The following is a 17,978-nucleotide window of genomic DNA, read 5'->3' as shown; positions in this document are numbered from 1 at the left end:
TGAAAAAATAACCAACATTCCACAAAAAAAAAAAAAAAAGGATAAAATCAGAACTGGATAACTACCTCAAAAGTGAGCTTATTTTTCTCTTTATCAGAGAAAGGGAACCTCTGACACACCACATCTCTTAAATATTCCTCTACAAATTCCATTGTTTGTGCAAATCTCTCCTTAATTTCATCTTTGGAAGTTCCACTGCTATCATAGCTGAAGAGGGGAAAAAAAAGAACAAAACAAAAAAGAAAACAAAACAAAACTTAGCATGCAAATACACAGGGCTCTTTTCCCCCCAGTACAATTTTTCATTGGTTTGTCAAAATCTAAGAAAAGCTAAAGGCTGGTAAATAATTTATCCAAACGAGGGAGTCAGGACACTGACACCAGAATTTCCTGGCTTTTGTTGGTTTATCCCATATGCTCATTAGGTACTATTTTGAAACATCTGAGGACAACAAAAAAAAAAGATAATTTTGTCCCAAAAAACACAAAAAGCAACCTCATTATTTGAGTGGAAACAATGACAAGTGATGTGCAGCACTGAGGAGAATGGGTGGCCAAGAGAGGCTGAGTGAGGATGGTATTTTTCCTCCAAATAAAACCAATATATATGCAAAACAGATATTAATTTTTAATATAAATTCTAGGGTTTTTTCTCAGTATGTGCAGAGTGACTTTGAGAAGGACACTCCCACCACCTCCCACAAAATACTTTTGCTTCCTGTTTGATCACTTATCACTGGTGAGCCTTTGCCAGAGCTAAAACCATTTGGTTTTATATTTTGGCCTTGAAATTTGATTTATTATCTACTGCATCTCTCTCAGCAGAGAAAACCAGGCTGGCAAGCAGGGAAATACAAGAAATTACTGAACACCAATAATAACATTGACAAGACCTTGAATTCCTAAGACTTAACTTCAATTTTAGGTGTTCATTTTCTCCAACTGAAAAAAATAAGCTCTGAAGAGTTGAGTACTATAAATTTGGAATTATTAATTATAGAATTAATACAAGTGGTCAAGAAACCAGGTGCCTGCTCCAGCTGTGGTTTTGTGTAGGTTTCTGAGCACTGTGCCAGAGGATTTTCCACTGGAAGTTCAGGAATGTGTCCTTGTTTGAGCATCTTCCCCCTGTTTCTGCTGGTGGTGGTGAGCTCCCATAAGGACAATCTGTTCTGAGGGGACCACACTCAGAGGAAATGGCCCCAGACTGGGGAGGTTTAGAGAGATTTCAGTGAAAGTATCTTCACTGGAACAGTGGTCAAGCCCTGGAACAGGGGGCCCAGGGCAGCGGTGGAAGCACCATCCCTGAAGTGTCCCAAAGATGTGTGGATGTGGCACTTGGGGACACGGCTCAGTGCTCAATGTTGGACTTGAGCTTGAAGGGCTTTCCCCAGCTTAACAGTTCTGTGGTTCTCCAACCAAATGAGGCAGGAGGAGAGAGGTCCAGGTCAGGACTTGGCCAGGTCCAGGTCACTCCACGGTCACATCGCCCAACACGCTGTGACCACTGAGCTCACCCCACACACAGGGAGCTTATCTCATTCTCAGCAACACATTATGGGATGTTTAATTTATTTACAAACAGCAACTGTATAAACAAAGCACGACTTCAGGACTGATCCTGCCTTAAAAACCCAGAGCTGTTGCATATGGGTGAAACCTTGTAAAGTCCTGGCTCAGGCCTGGTGCTTGGGCTCAGTACAGCTGATGGCTGGGCTGACAAGGATCTGTGAGAATCAGCTGGCACATGAGAATCAATCCTGTTCAGAATCAATCCTGTCCAGAATCAATCCAGCAATCATCCCTGTCCCAGGGGAACCAACCTGCACCTGGGAGCGGAGGGACTGGTACCTGTGGGAAGCATCTTCTACCCAGGAGACAAGAATGCAAACGTCTTTAGAGAGGAAAGTCTTTGGCAAGCTCTAGCAACTACTAACCAATGAACTGAGTACCAACCAATTCAAATGAGACGGGATACTTTCAGAAAGCCACATAAACATGAGCAGAGAAGAAGAAAGCTGGGTGAAAAGGCCCCGTGTCCATGCCAGCCGTGCCCCGAGCAGCAGCAGCCCCGCACTCACTCGTCGATGGCGATCTCGGAGGGGATCTCGGACCAGAGGCGGGCGTACTTGACGGGGGTCACCTGTTCCTGGGGGTCCCTGTCCACGTGCATGTGCAGCATCAGGCGGCAGAAGGAGGCGCGCAGGTCGTAGGGCAGGTTCTCGTCGGCCATGCAGCGCAGGATCAGGTCCACGTCCAGCTGCCCCGAGATCTCGTTGATGGCCAGGTACTGCCGGTCCAGGCACATGCGGGCAAAGAGGTTCAGCTGGTACCTGCAGGGGAAAGGATAAAAGGAAATTATGTGTGTTAATTTATGTAGGCTTGAGGATTATGGTTTAATTTCCTGTGTAAAGTGTGTGTATATATATATATATATATATATATATTCTTTACACAAAGTATATATATACATACACACTTTATATAAATATATATATACTTTAACCATTAGAAACAAAGCATATAAAAAATATATAAATAAGCATATAAAATTATATAAGCATATATAAATATATAAAAATAAGCATATAAAATAAATCTAATAAGCAGATATAAACATATATAAAGTATACTTTATATCTACAAAAAATATATATAGTATATATATAAAGCAAAGAGCTTCAGCTGGTATCTTCAGGGGAAAAGGGAAAATAGAAAATTATATGTGTTAATTTATGTGGGCTTGATGAATATGGTTTAATTTCCTGTGTAAAATACATATAAATATGTATATAGAATCTACTTTAACCCTTAGAAACAAAGCATATATAAATATATATAAAGAAGCATATAAAAATATCTATAAATAAGCATATAAAAATATATTTAAAGTATACTTTATATCCACAAAAATATATATAGTGTATATATAAAGCAAAGAGGTTCAGCTGGTATCTTCAGGGGAAAAGGGAAAAAAGAAAATTCTATGTGTTAATCTATGCACGGTTGAGGATTATGGTTTAATTTCCTGTGTAAAGTACATATAAATATATATATTTAAACTACTTTACAAACAAAATACCTACTTTGAAAGCAAGTATGTTTTAAAAAACTTTTATCTAAGAGGTCTCCTTTTGAGCTCCAACAGGATCAAATAAAACCAGGTATTAGGAATTTTCCTGCAAGAATCATTTGCATGAAAGAAACTATTCAAAACAAAATGGTTATTTAAACAAATAATCTAGTTGTGCTTTCTGCACTGCCACAATTGAGTCTGTCAAATGACTCTCAGGGGTTTATAACCCAGACACAGGAATTTGGTCTGGGCTGAAACCTGACCTTACACTATGCCAAGAACTCTGTGTCTTGTCAAGTCATCTGGAAACCTCACCCGTGTCAGAGCTGCCCAAAGCACGGCCGGGCTGTGCAAACAGCCCAGCCTGGGGCACCAACGCAGCTTCACGCTGGTGCTGCTGCCAATGCAGGAGCACTAAAGGCCTGGGGAGAAAGCAGGAGGCACAGAGAACAGCAGTGACTTCCTGCAAACCAAAAGCAAAGCCATCCACACACCCAAATCCTGCAATTCCCAAGTGGACAGGGAATCCAGTGGTCACCTGCAGGGGATTTTCCAACCCCCACTGGCAGGAAACCAAGCACAAAGTGCTTGAAAAATTCAACACACTCAAAGCTGAACTATTTTTAAAAATCAGTTTAAACTGGGTCATGTCAACACCTGGACTCCTCACCACGAATAACTCTGTGCTTTCAGCTCTCACTCCTGAGAGCCTTCACCCTCCCTCTCTGAAGGCTGTTTAGTGCATGGAACAGGAGCTTTGCTCCCCAAGCACAGCCTGTGCATGCAGAGCTCCCCAGGCAGCCCTGCTGAGCTGGGAGCTGCTGGCTGCGGCTCACCTGTAGTAGCTGAGCACGTCCCTGTCCTCCTTCTGTCCCTCCTTGGCGTCCTGGGCCAGCTCCCGGATGCTCTTGCTGCGGATCTCCTTGTTGCTGTCCCTCCAGAAGAGCCACACTTCCTCCTCGTCCTCTCCAACCTCCAGGGCATTTTCTCCACTCGACACCTCCTCAAACTCAAATCGAGAGAGCACCAGCCTGGGGGAGAAGGGGAGGTTACATTGCAGACCCACATACATCCTTCACATCACTTTTAAGACACTTGCTAAAATGCATCTTGCCCTTTCAGCAGTAGCATTTTGCTACACCAAATCATTGGGGTGTATTATTGAAAGCATTAGATTATAAGCTTTCCATTCAACCTTAAGAAGATGAACATTTCAGCTCCTTTCAAGTGAGAAGGATGAAGAAACAAGGAAGTTAAAGACACATAATAATGGACTTTCAAAAGCTTCTTTACAGGAGAACTGATTCAAAGATCATTCAACAGACCAGGAAAAGACATGGGAAAGAAAAATTGATTCATTCTGTATCCCATAAATGCCAAATGGATCAGAACTTCTTTCTGTTTATGCGATAAAGTTACTAGAAATAAATCAGCTGCTGATACTAAAAAGGCTTCCAGCAAACAAAGTATCAACACCTGAAAAAAACCCAAATTAAATACTCAAGGACAAATAAGTGATGTACCAATACTAAGAGCTCATGGAAATAAATACAGCCTTTATGATTTCATGACAAGAATTAAATGTGCAAGTATACTCTCAGCCATTTGTGTTTTAAATACTACCTGCTTCCCTTTTGCAGTGTTTTGATAATGTTTATCTATTCCCTAGTACATATATTGAATAAAGCCATTTTTACCAAAGACAAAGGGGATTTGGTGCTTGCTGTGAGGCCTCAGCAATGGCAGAGCAGAGCTGGAGACCCAAACCCCGCTTCAGTGGGAGGAAAGGTGAGCAGAGCTGGAGCAGCTTGTGCTCTGCTGCCAGCTGAGCTCCCTGAGAGCTGGGGGAGGATCAGCCCAGGAGCCTGCACACCCCCCTGCACACAAAGTCTGTGAGCTTTGGATCAAACAGGAGAGATCTGAGGGGCTTCTGCCTGCGGGGCTGAGGATGCACCTGGCAGACACACCTGCTGTCCCCAGCCCTGCTCCCTGTGTTTGAAAAGGATCCCACACAATTAATTCCCTGCCTCCCTGGGACATGCCAGCAGCGTGCTCAGCTCTGAGCCACCTTCCTTCTGCTTCACACCAGGAGAGCCATCTTGAAAGGCACAAACTTACTTGGTTTCAATGAGAATGTCTGCATTGGCTGGGTTCAGCACGGCCTTACAAATCAGCTCCTGTGTCACGGGAATAGACTTGTTCATGGAGACACACAGATCCGAGAGGTAATCCAAAAACCTGTTGGAAAGCACGAGCCAAGAGGGTATCAATCACTGTTGAAGTCTACACTGAAGCAATCTACATTTCAGGAAGCAAACATTCAGAACTCCACTTGAACAGAGCAGAGCAAGACTTGCTGCCCGAGGGGACGGCAGGGCGAGTGCCAGAACACAGTGAACTGGCTGTGCCTCCTCCCGAGCAAGCTGGCAGGTACAGACTTTTCCCAGAAGGAGAAAGGTAATCACATATTCAGAAATGCAGCTCTCACCTGGGCTCCCTATTTTTCCTCACGAGACTCACAAAGGTGTCAATCTCAGCAGCCGTGATGTGCTTCTCCAGGAGCTTGCGGTTGTTATGGAGCAGGGCTGTGATGGTGTCCTCAGCCAAGACATCATAGCCAATCTGCTTCTGCATGAAGCCAAACTGCTTGGCAATGTACTCCTTCAAAACACACAGGCAAGGAGCAAGGGGGTGTAATTAGCCCTCAGAATTCAAAATAATAACAGAAAACAGGTGGATGTTTGTCAATACCAACATTCCAAGGAGCACACTGAGTTGGATCCAAATTGTTTGTGTGAAAGAAAGCAAACAATGACAGACAACCTTAATACCTCTATCCCTCCCCTCTCTCCTGGGCTAGACAGCAGCAAGGCTTTTACACTTATCTGACAGGACCTTGTTTTTAATACATGGCAACAAAAACTGAACAGCCTTAATTTACAGGGCAACTTTCATTGGAGGCTGTAGTCAGCAAGAGTGGAAAGTCTTGTAATTCACCTGTGTGGGACAGTTAGAAATTCTGTTGTTTTCTAAATCTCCCTTAGAATCAGTGTAATTATGTTATAGTCTCCGATAGATGAAAAACAGAATGAAACTGAGCAATCCCCAAACCTCTTGCTGACTGTGCAGCCACAGCAGAGCAGGGTTTACTTTATGGGATAAAGCTTTTTTATTATTTGAGCAGAGGAGCCATGCTGGTGCCATTGATCATGACAGGGGTATTTCCAACCTGATTTTTCCTGTAGTCCTGCTGGGAGTGCCTGAGCACCCTGTAGCAGAGCCTGCAGATGTGCCTGAAGGGCGCGTGGCGCTGGTCCCCCAGCTCCTCCAGCCGCAGCATCGGCCCGTCCCCGCTGTCCGTGAAGGGTGCTTGCAACAGCTTGAAAATCTGCAGGTTCAGTAAAAAACACAGACACAGCCCCATGAGGCACTGCCTTCTCCTGCTCATAACTAGTGCCAAAGCTCTGTGCCTTTGTATTTCAAAAGGTACATCAGAAATAGGCTGCAGTCACCATGGTTCTTGGCCATGGAGCAGCCCGGACAGAAGATGCTGATCACCTTTATTCAGCACCATCTGCTGGAATTGTTAGTTGCAGCAATGGTGAGCCTACAGCCCACTGCCCAGAGCTTGCTGAAAGCTGGAAACTCAAAGGGCCTTTTGAGTTTTGAGACCAAAGTTTCACAGAGCCACAGAATGGCTTAGGTTGGAAGGGACCATGAGGATGATCTTGTTCCAACCCTCTGCCACATGCAGGGACACCTCCCACCAGGCCAGGCTGCTCCAAACCCCATCCAGCCTGGCCAGGTTCTCTGTTACCAGGCTCTTTTTCCCAAGAACTCTTCCCATAGGCAGAGCTCAGGGAAAACCCCAGCCTACCTGCTTTAGAATATTCTGCTCTCTCATCAGCTTTTGCCGTTCTCTGTTAGGTTTAGAAAACACCACCTCAAGGACGTCCTGGCCAGAATTGGTTCCACCAGTAACAAAGTAGACCAAATCCTCCAACAGTTTGGTAACAGATCTACGGAAAAGCCAGAAGCTGTTAACATGAGAGTACAAATTCTCTGTGCTAAAAGAGCAATGCCAGGCTAAGTTTACACAGATTTCGAAATGCTAAGTGAAAAACTAACAGCAATTAGAGACTGGATAAAGCTTAGAGGTTTGCACTAGAACTTAAAATTAGAAACTAATGCTCCTCCATTGCTGCAGCCTCACTGTCCAACAGCTAAACCAGAGCAGCAGCAAGGCAAGAAAATCCCTTTAGGAGGACTCTACACCTGCCAAGTTCTATTTGGCACTTCTTTCAATTGCCACAAACCATAAATCAGGTGATAATCTCTCCCAAGGCCAAATAAAAGGCACTGGCTATGGAAGCACATGGGCCCTGGTGTGACACAGCCACCCCTGTGCTCTTTTTGTGTGGCCCCATTTCCACAGACACGGTCAGAGGATTTGCAGCAAGTCACATGTTCAGTCCTCACAAGATGGATTAGGAATTCCCACACTCCATTTGCAGAGGTATGCTGGGGATTAGTCCCCCAAAGCTCACAACATTTCTCATGCTCTCACTTCATGGAGGACAAGAAAGGCTGGACAGACCAGGCCTGAGAACCTTCACTACGGACACAACAACATCAAATCTCATCAAGGAGGAAACAAAATCCCTTTTCTATCCCTTACTCTGATAAAACTGTCAAAGAAACAGTTACTGACTACAGGAAATAACATTATCTGATCCCAATTCTGGCTTCCTTACCTTCTTTCATTCTGGGTTATTGTTCCCTTTTCCAGCTTGCCAGCAATGGAACCCAAAACTTTGCTTGCATCATTTGCAAAATCCAAGTCCCGAACCTCTGCAGGAGAGACTGGCACTATAGCAAAAGCTTCTTTGTCCTCCTTCACTGGAGAGGTCCCAATCTGAAAGCCAGAGAAGCTTTATCAGCAAACCCCAAGGCAGAACAAAGCAGTGGCTCACACTCAGTGATAATGAAAGAAAAGCCACCCTCTGCTTAGGCAGCATGGGAGCACTGCTGAACCCAAACTCTGAGAACACTCTGTGCAAGCTCAAAGCTGTCCCTAAATTCAAAGGAGCAGCAGGTGAGATGGCAAAATGTTGCTGTAGCCAGCGGAAAAAATATCCTGCCCCTGATGACTGTTATGGAGTAGAAGTTGAACAGTGTAACTAGAAAAATACCAGGAATCTGAGCCATTAAGAGCAAATATTTTGCAAAGGCACTGTTCATTACTGTCACATGCTCAGTTTGTGACAGGTTCAGGGAGTGAAACTCCTGCCAACACATATGGAAGTACAGGAATCAAAGGGTGTGCTTACACAAAGTCACAGAACTTACTTTCAGCATCACAGGCTTCTCCTCCTCTTTATCAATTGGGATGTTGGTGCTGTGAACCCAGGTGTTGGTGCAGAGGTGCCTGAGCCTCACGTAGGAGTTCCTGAAAGAAAGTCAGGGGTGCCCCAGCATGAGCCAGCCTCCCAGCTGGGAAACCTCTGCATTGTTGGGATTTTGAGAGGCTGGCAGGGACAAGTGGGAAAGAAGCGTCATCTCTGTCCACACTGCACACCACAACTGGAACAGCATCCTTACTGCCTCAGCTCACTCTGGGAACTCACCTGAGGAAGGTTTCTTCTGTAGGGAAAGAGATTCTGCTCTAAAATAGAACCACAGCCACTCTGAGCTGCTGTAACCCAGCTGCTGCACAGCAACAATCTGAACCTCTTCCCATCCTCACTCTTCCACTGCTATGAGCTGCCAACTTCTCCCCTTAGCTCTGGGGTTTTCAGCTCCCTGATACTCCAAAATATGGGTACCTGATGATTTAGGGAGTTGCTGAATAGATGGGACCAACTTGCTGCTCTTTTTCAGTGGGAACAGCAGCAATGAGCTGTGTGCAGAGTGTGGCACTTGGAAGGGTGGAGCAGCTTTTCAACAGCAAGAGGTGCCACATGAACAGTGAAGAGCACACAAACAACAGAAAATCCAGTGCTAAATAGTCGGTGTTACATCCTAACAGGATGAATGCCTTGCTAGAACACACAAGGCTTTTAGTCCCAGGTCATTCCTGGCAAGCAAGTCACTTAGTCTCAATCTTCCCATCTGCAAAATGGTGTTCTCTTACTTACACCCCAGTTGTAAACCACTCAAGCCAAGCTTCAGGCACTTTCTAATTATTTCTACATTCACTAGAGGAGGAACCCGATTCCAAAGGATAGAAGGAAGACGTTCTGGAGCAGCTTTACTTGAAAATCCCACAAAGCCCCCCGAGCTGCAGAGGTCACTGTACCTGGGGACGAGGCTGTCTCCCCCTCGCAGGGTGGTGGGGTCCAGCTCGAAGATGGAGGAGATGTCGTTGCCCTCGGGCACAGACACCAGGGAATAGGCCATCTTCTCCTGGGGCCCCCGGCCCCGCCGCGCCTCCTGCTCGGGGTCCAGCTGTGGAGAGAGCCCACGGGCTCAGGGGAGCCCCGCAGAGCCCCCCAGCCCCACACACACAGGGTGGACCAGGGCAATGGTGCAGGACACCAGGAACACTGAGAGCAGCTGCTCTGCCCAAGCACACCTTGCTTCCCCTGGGTGCCAGCACAGCAACTCGCCCTGCATGCAGATTCATGTCTCACACACAGTGCCAGGAGAGACAAACACCCCCAGCCACTCACCCCACACACACTGGGAGCTCTGTCTGCCTTCTGATAGCACCCATCAGCTGAGATCCCCAATCCTGACACTGCCAGCTCTCCAAACATACCCCACACATTGCAATTATCCCTCTCACCACAGAATTCATGAGCTGAAAACATAAAAACCCGGCCACACCATGTACCAACAACCTTGCTGGGAAATAATCAGCTTCAGCAGCAAAACTGGGAGCCACATCCATCAATCCCAGGCAAGAGAAACAAAAAGTCAATCAAGGAGTTGGAAGTCCTGCTGCTCACACTACAGCCTGTGCTGCTCTCAAGCACAAACATGTGCTCCAAAGGCCATGGCACCAGAAGGATCTTTATTCCCAAGGTTCCAGCAAATCCCCAGCCTCCCCCAGCAAAGTAAAGATACAGCAATTGGATAAAACCCCAGGGCTTCAGATGGAAGGACAAAAGGCTAGGAAAAAACAAAGATGAACTGAGAAAAAGCAACAACAACTTTCTCCAAATCCTTTCCTAGGGAATTCCCAGCTGTCCCTAAAGAAGCTGCTGACTGTCCTGGCACACAGGAACCAGCTGTCCATGCACCTAAATCCTGGCTGCAATCTCCAGGGTGACCAAGACAGCAATTTCTCAGCTTCTCTGTGATGGTGGCACCCAAGGGAGTCAGCACTCAGGCACCTGCCTGTCAAAGCCCTGCTGCAAGGCACTGCCATCCCGGAGCAGATGGCAAAGGTATCCAGTGCTGCTTGTGCCTCAGGATACTCCCAAGTTAACATATTTGCAGTCAATGAACTTGGCTGCAAAGCAGTGACATTTAAAGTCTGATTTTGTACATGGGAACAGGCAGTTATCTGTATGGAACAGAAATACACTTTGGGAGTGTGCCTTCAAGGGAAGGAGCAACTCTACACTCAGAGTCCATCTGGAGAGAAATTCTGGGAGAAATTCTCTCGCTTGGAATGAATTCTCTGAATTTCAGCTGTCTCCTTCATCCCCCCCAGCAAGGGGAGGGAACACAGTGAGGGACACAGCTGCTCTGCTTGTCCTTTGGGAGACAATTGGTCACTTCTTCAAAGCTGAACACGAGCAGTGAAGCAGAAAGCAGGAAATGGGGCAATTCGGGGAGCACCAAAATTCAACCCCACAGGTGACAAGAGCAGCCCCCTTTGCTGCTGGAAAGTGGGGCTGGCACCTCACCCATGCAAACCCCTCCTGCACAGCCCTCTGAGGGACAAGGAGAAAGCACCACCAAAACCAGTGAGCTGTGCACAGAAACCCTGCAGACAGCTCGCACTGGGATCACAATGGAGTTTGGATCAAGTTGGATAAGGCAGCCTACACCCTCCTGTCACCAGTGAAGGATAAACGATGTGGCAATTTCCTGTCAGAGCTGAATTCTGTGCTCCTGGTCTCTTCTTGCTGGTGTATTTTTGCCATCTAGTGGTAAAGAGGCAGAGCAGGGAAAAACCAGAGAGCTGAGACAGCACATGGATGTTTTCCATGCACATGTCAGCAGGACACAGCACAGGAGCAGGGTGTCCACCTAAAGCCTCTCAACACTGATTAACTCTCGAAAAATTAACTCAACAAAACACCTCAGAATTGGATTCCCCCCACACCCCAGGGAACAGCTGTGGGTGGGGTTTGTTCCGTTTTTTTATCATGTTTACTGCAGTCAAGCTGCCGAATGCCACCAAGAAGTAATCAGGAAAACAGCTCAATATCTGAGGGCGAGGGAAGCATTTCAATGGCCAGGCTATAATGAAAAATCCTTTTAGGAGGAAAAATGCACCCTGCAGGATTTCCAAGCATCACATCCATCTCTTAGGAATGGAAGGAATAGCTCTTTGTCATAACCAAATGGTGCAAATCCTCCATAATACAGGATAAATGACCAAGAAAGCTGCATAAGCCTGTCATCAAATCCAACTAAATCAATAAAACCCACAACGCAAAGTGCTGTTCCAGTTTTCTCTGTTTTCAGCTCCTGAAGCAATGCTGGTTCCTGCTGACACCAAAGGGAAGCTTCTGCCAGTACAGAGCACCACACACTCAATCTCTGACACAACAACATTTACTGACAACACAGACTGGCTCCCACAGGAAAACCAGAGGAATGGCACTGGAACCACCCTCCCCTGCCATTCCTGCTGTTATCCTGCTTTCCCGAGACAAAGTACAGTAACAGCAAATTTGCTGTTCAACCACAGAGGTCAGACAGGCACAGCACTGGGGGACATTCCCTCAGGGACAAGTCCCATCTGGTGTCACCTTGATTTCCAGCCCACAGCAGGACAGAGCTCCAAGGAAGGAGGCTGAGGAAAGGTTGAGGAAACAGGAAGACAGAAAAAGACACCACAAAGGGAGGAGCTGAGGGGGGTTCAGGTAATGTGCTAATTCAGTTCCAAGTGGGTTGTTCTGCACTAAGGTGCCAACACCCACTCTTTGGACAGGCCCTAAAAGCCTCCAGAGCATGGTCAGGTTTTTGGTTCCTTCACTAACAAGGAAGCCTGGACTGGCTGTGCACTGGCCAGGGCAGCCCTGGGTCTGTGCCAAGCCCTCCTGAGTCAGGGGCAGGACCACTCCCTTGCCTATACTTACTGAGGATTGACACTCCAGGTCATCTTCCTCATAGTCAGGGTTTACCTGATGGAACAGAATCACAGGCAGGTCAAACTCCAGCACAGCTGCAAGGGGCACACAGCCTGAGCATCACCTGAACTCCACGGGCACTGGTGCCCTGCACTGCTCCAGGCATGCAGAGCACACTGCCCACACCCAGCACGGCTCACCAGGCTGCCCATTGTTAAATAACCTGCAAACATGCAGGGAGAGTTATCTCATCCAGGGGAATCACTACAGGAGCAAGAGTACAGAGTTAACCAGTTTATGCTTTATTTTTGTTGTTTAAATTCCAAGTGGAATTTCCAGCTAGAATCTACTGGATTGGAGAAATCTTTTAGAACAAACATTATTCTAACCAGAGATCAGGTGAGCAATCTCCTCTGGGATATTCCTGTATGATCTCAGAGCATGTTTTTGTTTTGGCTGATTAGAAAACCCAAGATTTACTGGAAAAGCTCTACACTGGATCACTACTGAAAAGGATTTGCAGTGTACATGTGACAAAATGCTTCTGGTTTTCCAATCTGCTTATCAGAAGAATATAAAATGGGATATTTAATCTGGACTTTTCTCTATCTGCAGTTCTTACAGACTGGTCTGAAGTCAGTGTTTTCATTTTATACTCAGTTCTATGCTTCTGCTCAAAAATCAGTGATTCAAGAGAAATTACCACCACTTGAATTCATTTTCCCCCCAAGGCTCTCAGTCATTTACCATTTATTCATCAGTTAATAAAGTCACATTGAATCCTGTGCCCACATGACAGGATACTATTTAGTGCCTATTCTTTGCAGGAGAAGTTCTCGACTCGAGAATTCACACAAAAAGTGTAATCAGCTCATGACTACCCCAAACCACGATATTCTTTCAGCTCTTTCATCTGATCTCCTACATTTAGCATCTCTTTGTATTAATCCAAATGACCACTCTCCTCCCCTCCCCGTGTCCAGTTTTGGGGTGAGAAATGACAGATTTTGAGAAGGTGCCAGAGGAGGAGAGCACAGTGTGAGGCAGGCAGAGGTGCCAGCCCAGCCCACGTACCTCTGCTGCCAGGTAGTGCCCCGTGGCCAGGTGCTTGAACCTGAAGAGGCTGTTCCAGTAGCCAGCTCCGCCCCGGCAGGGATCGTGCTGCACCACCTGAGGGACAGGAACACACCTGGAATGCAGCACAGAGCCCCCCCTCCCTGCAGGACCTGCCTCATTCCATGTGCAGGGAAGGGCAAACACAACCAGGGGCTGAGAAATGACAAAACACCTTTTATCTGTCCCCAGGACTGTGCAGGGAATGCTCTGAGCTGGCTGGGAATACTGGAATATGGGAAAATTCATCCCCTCAGTTTGTAGGTGAATTAAGGAAGGGGCTCTCTATGTGCATGTGCTGCCAGGTCTTGAAACAAACCCCTACAGAAGGCAACAAATCCATTACCCTACGGGTGCAACTAAATTTCTGGCTGTTTAAAGTGGATGAGGGAAGACACCTAGAAATATTTCAAATGCAACAATACTGTACAAAAGAATTAATGTTTATATTTACTGACAAAGTGGGGCAAGGAGTGCCTCCAACACCTGCTCTGTGGGTTAGGGTTAATCTGATTCCTAAAGAAAACTCATCACAGCTGACCTGCTCCTTTCAGGGAAGAGCTCTCTCACCTGTCCAGGTAACTGCACACACATGGGGAGTTACCACAGACTGATAACATGCCAAAGTCATGCTAATTACAGGCAGACTTTCATTTGAAATACAGGAGAAGCTGAATGTCACAGCAGATACGTCTGGAAAAGGAATCTAAAAACACCTATCTGTCATTACAATTTATTTTTTGATTCTTATATGCACTTCATAATTGAATCAGATTTAAAATCATAAACCAATGCTAATAATACCAACAGACTGAGGCTATTTTCAGAAGCCAGTGATGGCCAAGGTGTTAGTCACTCTGTTTAAAAGCCAAGTGAATGTAAAAAGCCAGTTGAGACAGACTAGCAAGGGGCTGCAGCCTCCTATCAGATGAGGCTATACATAATCACATTATTCCACACCAAAAATAGAGCCTTCAGTTCACCCAGCAGGACAGTGGAAATTACAGGCTGTTGTTAAACTTCAGTGACTGGTAAGAAAATGACTTCATTGATGTTTCTCTGTGCCCTTTTCCTGAACTGTAAAGCACCTGAACTGGAGAGCTCTGCGCTGCACCATCAGAGAGCAGAGCTCCGCTGTGACTGTGCACAGAAAGCAAGTGAAGGAATTCTCATTTCAACTGGTAACACCAGGAAAATTTTACCCAAAGCGAGAAGCCCAGACAGAGTGCTTTAAACAGAAGGAGGAATTGTTCCTAGCAAGGCAGCCCCAGCCCTGCAGTCCTCACCTCCACCTCCCACAGGGCTTTGGAGCTGGTGGCAGACGTGGCCGACTGCCTGCCCGTGGTCCTGAGGAACACGTGCTGCTTCTTCCTGTGCTCGTCACACGTCAGGAACTTCTCCTGCTCGGCGTGGAACAGCCTCACCACGTCCCCCTGCCAAAGGCAGGCAGCAGGCTCAGCAGGGGCAGTGCCCAGCAGGGCCCCAGCTGCAGCCAGGCACAGCTCTGCCTCTCACCCCTTTGAGGATGTCGTCCTTGTTGTCGCTCCATTTCATGAAGAGCACGATTTTCCAGCTGGTGTTGCAGTTCACTGAGTTCACCTAGAAGGAGAATGAGACCATCAGCCCCACTGTGCTGTGCCTGAACAAGATCCTGCCATGAGCCACTGTCTGATGTTTTTAGACAAATTTCACCAGAACACCGCAGGCCTGGCTGCATTGCTCTGCAGAAGGGAAGTCTTTTCTGTACCTGCTCCAGAACAAGTAATTCCAGAGCTGACTTGCTTGCAAGCCACTTGTTACACATCTGTGCTGGGAGATTTAAATTTCTTCCCAGTGACTAGTATGGGGCACATCACTGTGCCACAACTCCTGATTTTGAAGGAACAACTTGTTTTTAGCCCGTCATGCGAAAGAGATCAAACCCAAACCTCTGCCAGCACCCAAGAGAAAGCAGAGCTCCAAAGCTCTTCTTTTAAGTCACTGATTACCAGGAGAACCATTCCTACTAAGCAGTGCCACAGGTACCAACCAACTTGCTGAGTTCCAAACCGTGTACAAAGAGCTAAGCTGAAGCACAGAGAGGTTTGTACAGCTGCTCCAGCTGTGCCAGAGCCCCCTTACCTCATTGCATCCTGGATTATCCACAAGCTGATGGCTACTGGCATGGAGAGGCTGGCCAGCATTGACAGGATTCAGGACTACTTTGTCTCCAATGACAACCTGCAAAGAAGTGCAGCATCAGACAAATTTTCACCCTGAGAAAGCTCTTTTTCTTCCTTTTTAATTCTTTTTAATGGGAGCCATGGGAGGAAATCACCTTTTTGCAGTCTGGAGAGATGGCAGTCTGAGTGTTCCACCAGGATTCTGTCTGGTTCAGAATTTAGCTCACCAAACTCAGTGACTGAGGCAAAAACCCCTATGCTACTGGACTCAGAGCCTTGCAGACAAAGCAGACTGAGCTTTGGTACAGATGGGGCTCCAGGATAAATGATGGCTGATTGATAAATTCATTGTGTTCAGGCGCCAAATATACCTGGCCTGAACCCCAGAGCACACTGACGATTATGACCTCCTGGTTTTAGGAAGATTCCATACTCAAGTGACTCAGATGTTGCAAAAGAAGGGATTAAAATGGCAATGCTTTTAAAGATTTCCCATGAGCAGGAGCATTTCACTTCCTTATTACCTCACTCCTCACATCCCAAGTGATGACGAATTTTGATTCTAAGCTGACAACACTGAAAACCAAGATGCTAATTATTCCTTCCAAACCTCCTGAAGGAGCTCAACACTTCCTACCATTTTGAATTGAGCAGGAATTGTGCAAGGCCAGCCTAATTAGGTCCCTTATTCCCTCCAATGTTAGATCGTTCCACGTTTCCAAAATACAAGTTACCATAGCAATTTTCCTCCCCCTCATGACAGCATAGCAAAAAGGTTGTTCCTGCATCATCATCACGCCCTGGGAGATGTGTGCATTGCATTAATTGCAAGGCAGGCCTCCCAAGTGCAGGCTGTGCCCCAGGGATGTGTGAGCAGCACTTACACTGTCCCCGATGGAGCGCAGCTTGTAGAAGGGCTGGATGTAGAACCAGGAGCCCTCATTTCCAGCTTCATCCAAGGTCACCCTCATTGCATTCTTCTCTAGCAGAGCTGGAAGCCTCTTATTTACTGTTAAGTATTTGTTACTTTTTAAGTGAAGCAGCTAGAATAAGAATCAGAGTTCAGTTCTAAGAATGCTCCTGTTCCTCCCCTCAATAACCCGAGCGTGCATGAGACAACTGCAGTGCTATACAGGGAACAAACTGAATTCTGGGCAAACACTGATGGACACAGGCACAGCTCCACTCACACTCAGACACAGCACAAAACACCTTCAGTTAATCCAACTGTCCCTTGCCCAGCTAGGACAAACACATGGAGATGCCCTCATCACTCCAAAACAACTCGTTCAAAAAAACCCACGACCAAAACTTGTGAAATGCTGGGGACTAAGTGGCTCTTCCTGGTAAGAGGCAAAGCTGCTCTTCTCTTGCTTTGCTTGGTCTCATCTAACAACAAAAAATTAACTATTTCTATTGATTTTCCTTCTCTGTGTCAGTTTATGATTTAAGTGTCAACATTTCACTGTAAGAGGATATTTGGTGTTGTACATGTGCCACCTCCCAACAACTCTAATGAGGGCTCTAACAAGGATTTTTGAAGAAAACAATCAATGGTGACCTCAAAACCAAGCACAATTAACCATAATAAAACACTGATGTCAACACAGATGTAATACCCAGGATCCCACTTCAGAGCACTGTGAAACCTGGCAAAACTACAGGCTCTTGATCATCAATTCCAGAAACCTGAAGTCCACTGAGCAGGGAATTTTCAACTAAATGCTCTCCAGCTTGCACAGATGTTCACAGCCTACCTGGATGACATTCCCATACTGGATGACTGTTCCCAGCAGTTTTCTGTTTTCAGTTTCATTCTGTTTCTTTTCCAAATCTGCTGCATGCTGAAATTAAAGGAGAACAGTTCAATTGCTGAGTGTTTTAGAAAAGGGAGTTTTACAAAACTCCCTTTTCTTCAAGATTATTTCAAAGGACTGGAAAAACAGCAAGCATCTGAAAGAGCCTAATTTCCTCTTTTTCCAGCTTCCAACAGTGTAATTTCCAATTCCCTTTTTCAACTGTTTGGGGAGATAGACACACATCATTTAAGTAACCCGTAATTTGGGTACAATTGGACAAAATTCTGCAATAAAACATGAGATGAAAAGCTCAGACAAGACAGAGGCAGATACCTAGGGAGGGAAAGGTGAAAAAGGGATGGGTAACAGCTCCAGCCAGGAATTATTTTTTTCATTTCTACTGACTTCTACACAAATTGAAGAAAAAGAACCAAAGTTGAGGTTCTATTTTCCTTAGCCAACACAGACTCCAGCGGCCCTCCAGGCTGTGTTTCTCTGGAGACCCCAGTGCCCCTCCCTGTTCAGCAGGACACAGGGAAGGCACAGAGAAATGCCCACTGCAGCTCTGGACTGGAGA

General features: G+C 46.2%; 1 protein-coding gene across 5 annotated transcripts in view; it reads right to left on the bottom strand.

The window, feature by feature from the left end:
• The window catches only part of ITPR1 (inositol 1,4,5-trisphosphate receptor type 1), a 158,471-nt gene that overhangs the window by 91,164 nt on the left and 49,329 nt on the right, over positions 1–17,978 (bottom strand). For 3 of the 5 annotated variants that reach the window (XM_030956611.1, XM_030956612.1, XM_030956615.1), the window contains 17 exons: positions 17,360–17,446; positions 16,487–16,645; positions 15,562–15,660; positions 14,956–15,039; positions 14,727–14,873; positions 13,402–13,497; positions 12,337–12,381; positions 9,375–9,523; positions 8,426–8,525; positions 7,831–7,991; positions 6,954–7,095; positions 6,306–6,464; positions 5,565–5,737; positions 5,195–5,314; positions 3,913–4,107; positions 2,082–2,333; positions 66–207 (listed from right to left, as the gene is read on the bottom strand). In XM_030956611.1, the coding sequence (XP_030812471.1) occupies positions 66–207; positions 2,082–2,333; positions 3,913–4,107; positions 5,195–5,314; positions 5,565–5,737; positions 6,306–6,464; positions 6,954–7,095; positions 7,831–7,991; positions 8,426–8,525; positions 9,375–9,523; positions 12,337–12,381; positions 13,402–13,497; positions 14,727–14,873; positions 14,956–15,039; positions 15,562–15,660; positions 16,487–16,645; positions 17,360–17,446 (2,310 nt within the window). The remainder of the gene's footprint in view (positions 1–65; positions 208–2,081; positions 2,334–3,912; positions 4,108–5,194; positions 5,315–5,564; positions 5,738–6,305; positions 6,465–6,953; positions 7,096–7,830; positions 7,992–8,425; positions 8,526–9,374; positions 9,524–12,336; positions 12,382–13,401; positions 13,498–14,726; positions 14,874–14,955; positions 15,040–15,561; positions 15,661–16,486; positions 16,646–17,359; positions 17,447–17,978) is intronic. The other 2 variants (XM_030956616.1, XM_030956614.1) reach the window with 2 other exon arrangements.

This window comes from Camarhynchus parvulus, chromosome 12 (assembly GCF_901933205.1).
Source record: "Camarhynchus parvulus chromosome 12, STF_HiC, whole genome shotgun sequence".
In the NCBI taxonomy this organism is placed as follows: Eukaryota; Metazoa; Chordata; class Aves; order Passeriformes; family Thraupidae; genus Camarhynchus; species Camarhynchus parvulus.
The sequence above is the reverse complement of the archived record's forward strand: the minus strand, read 5'-3'. Positions and strand labels throughout refer to the sequence as shown.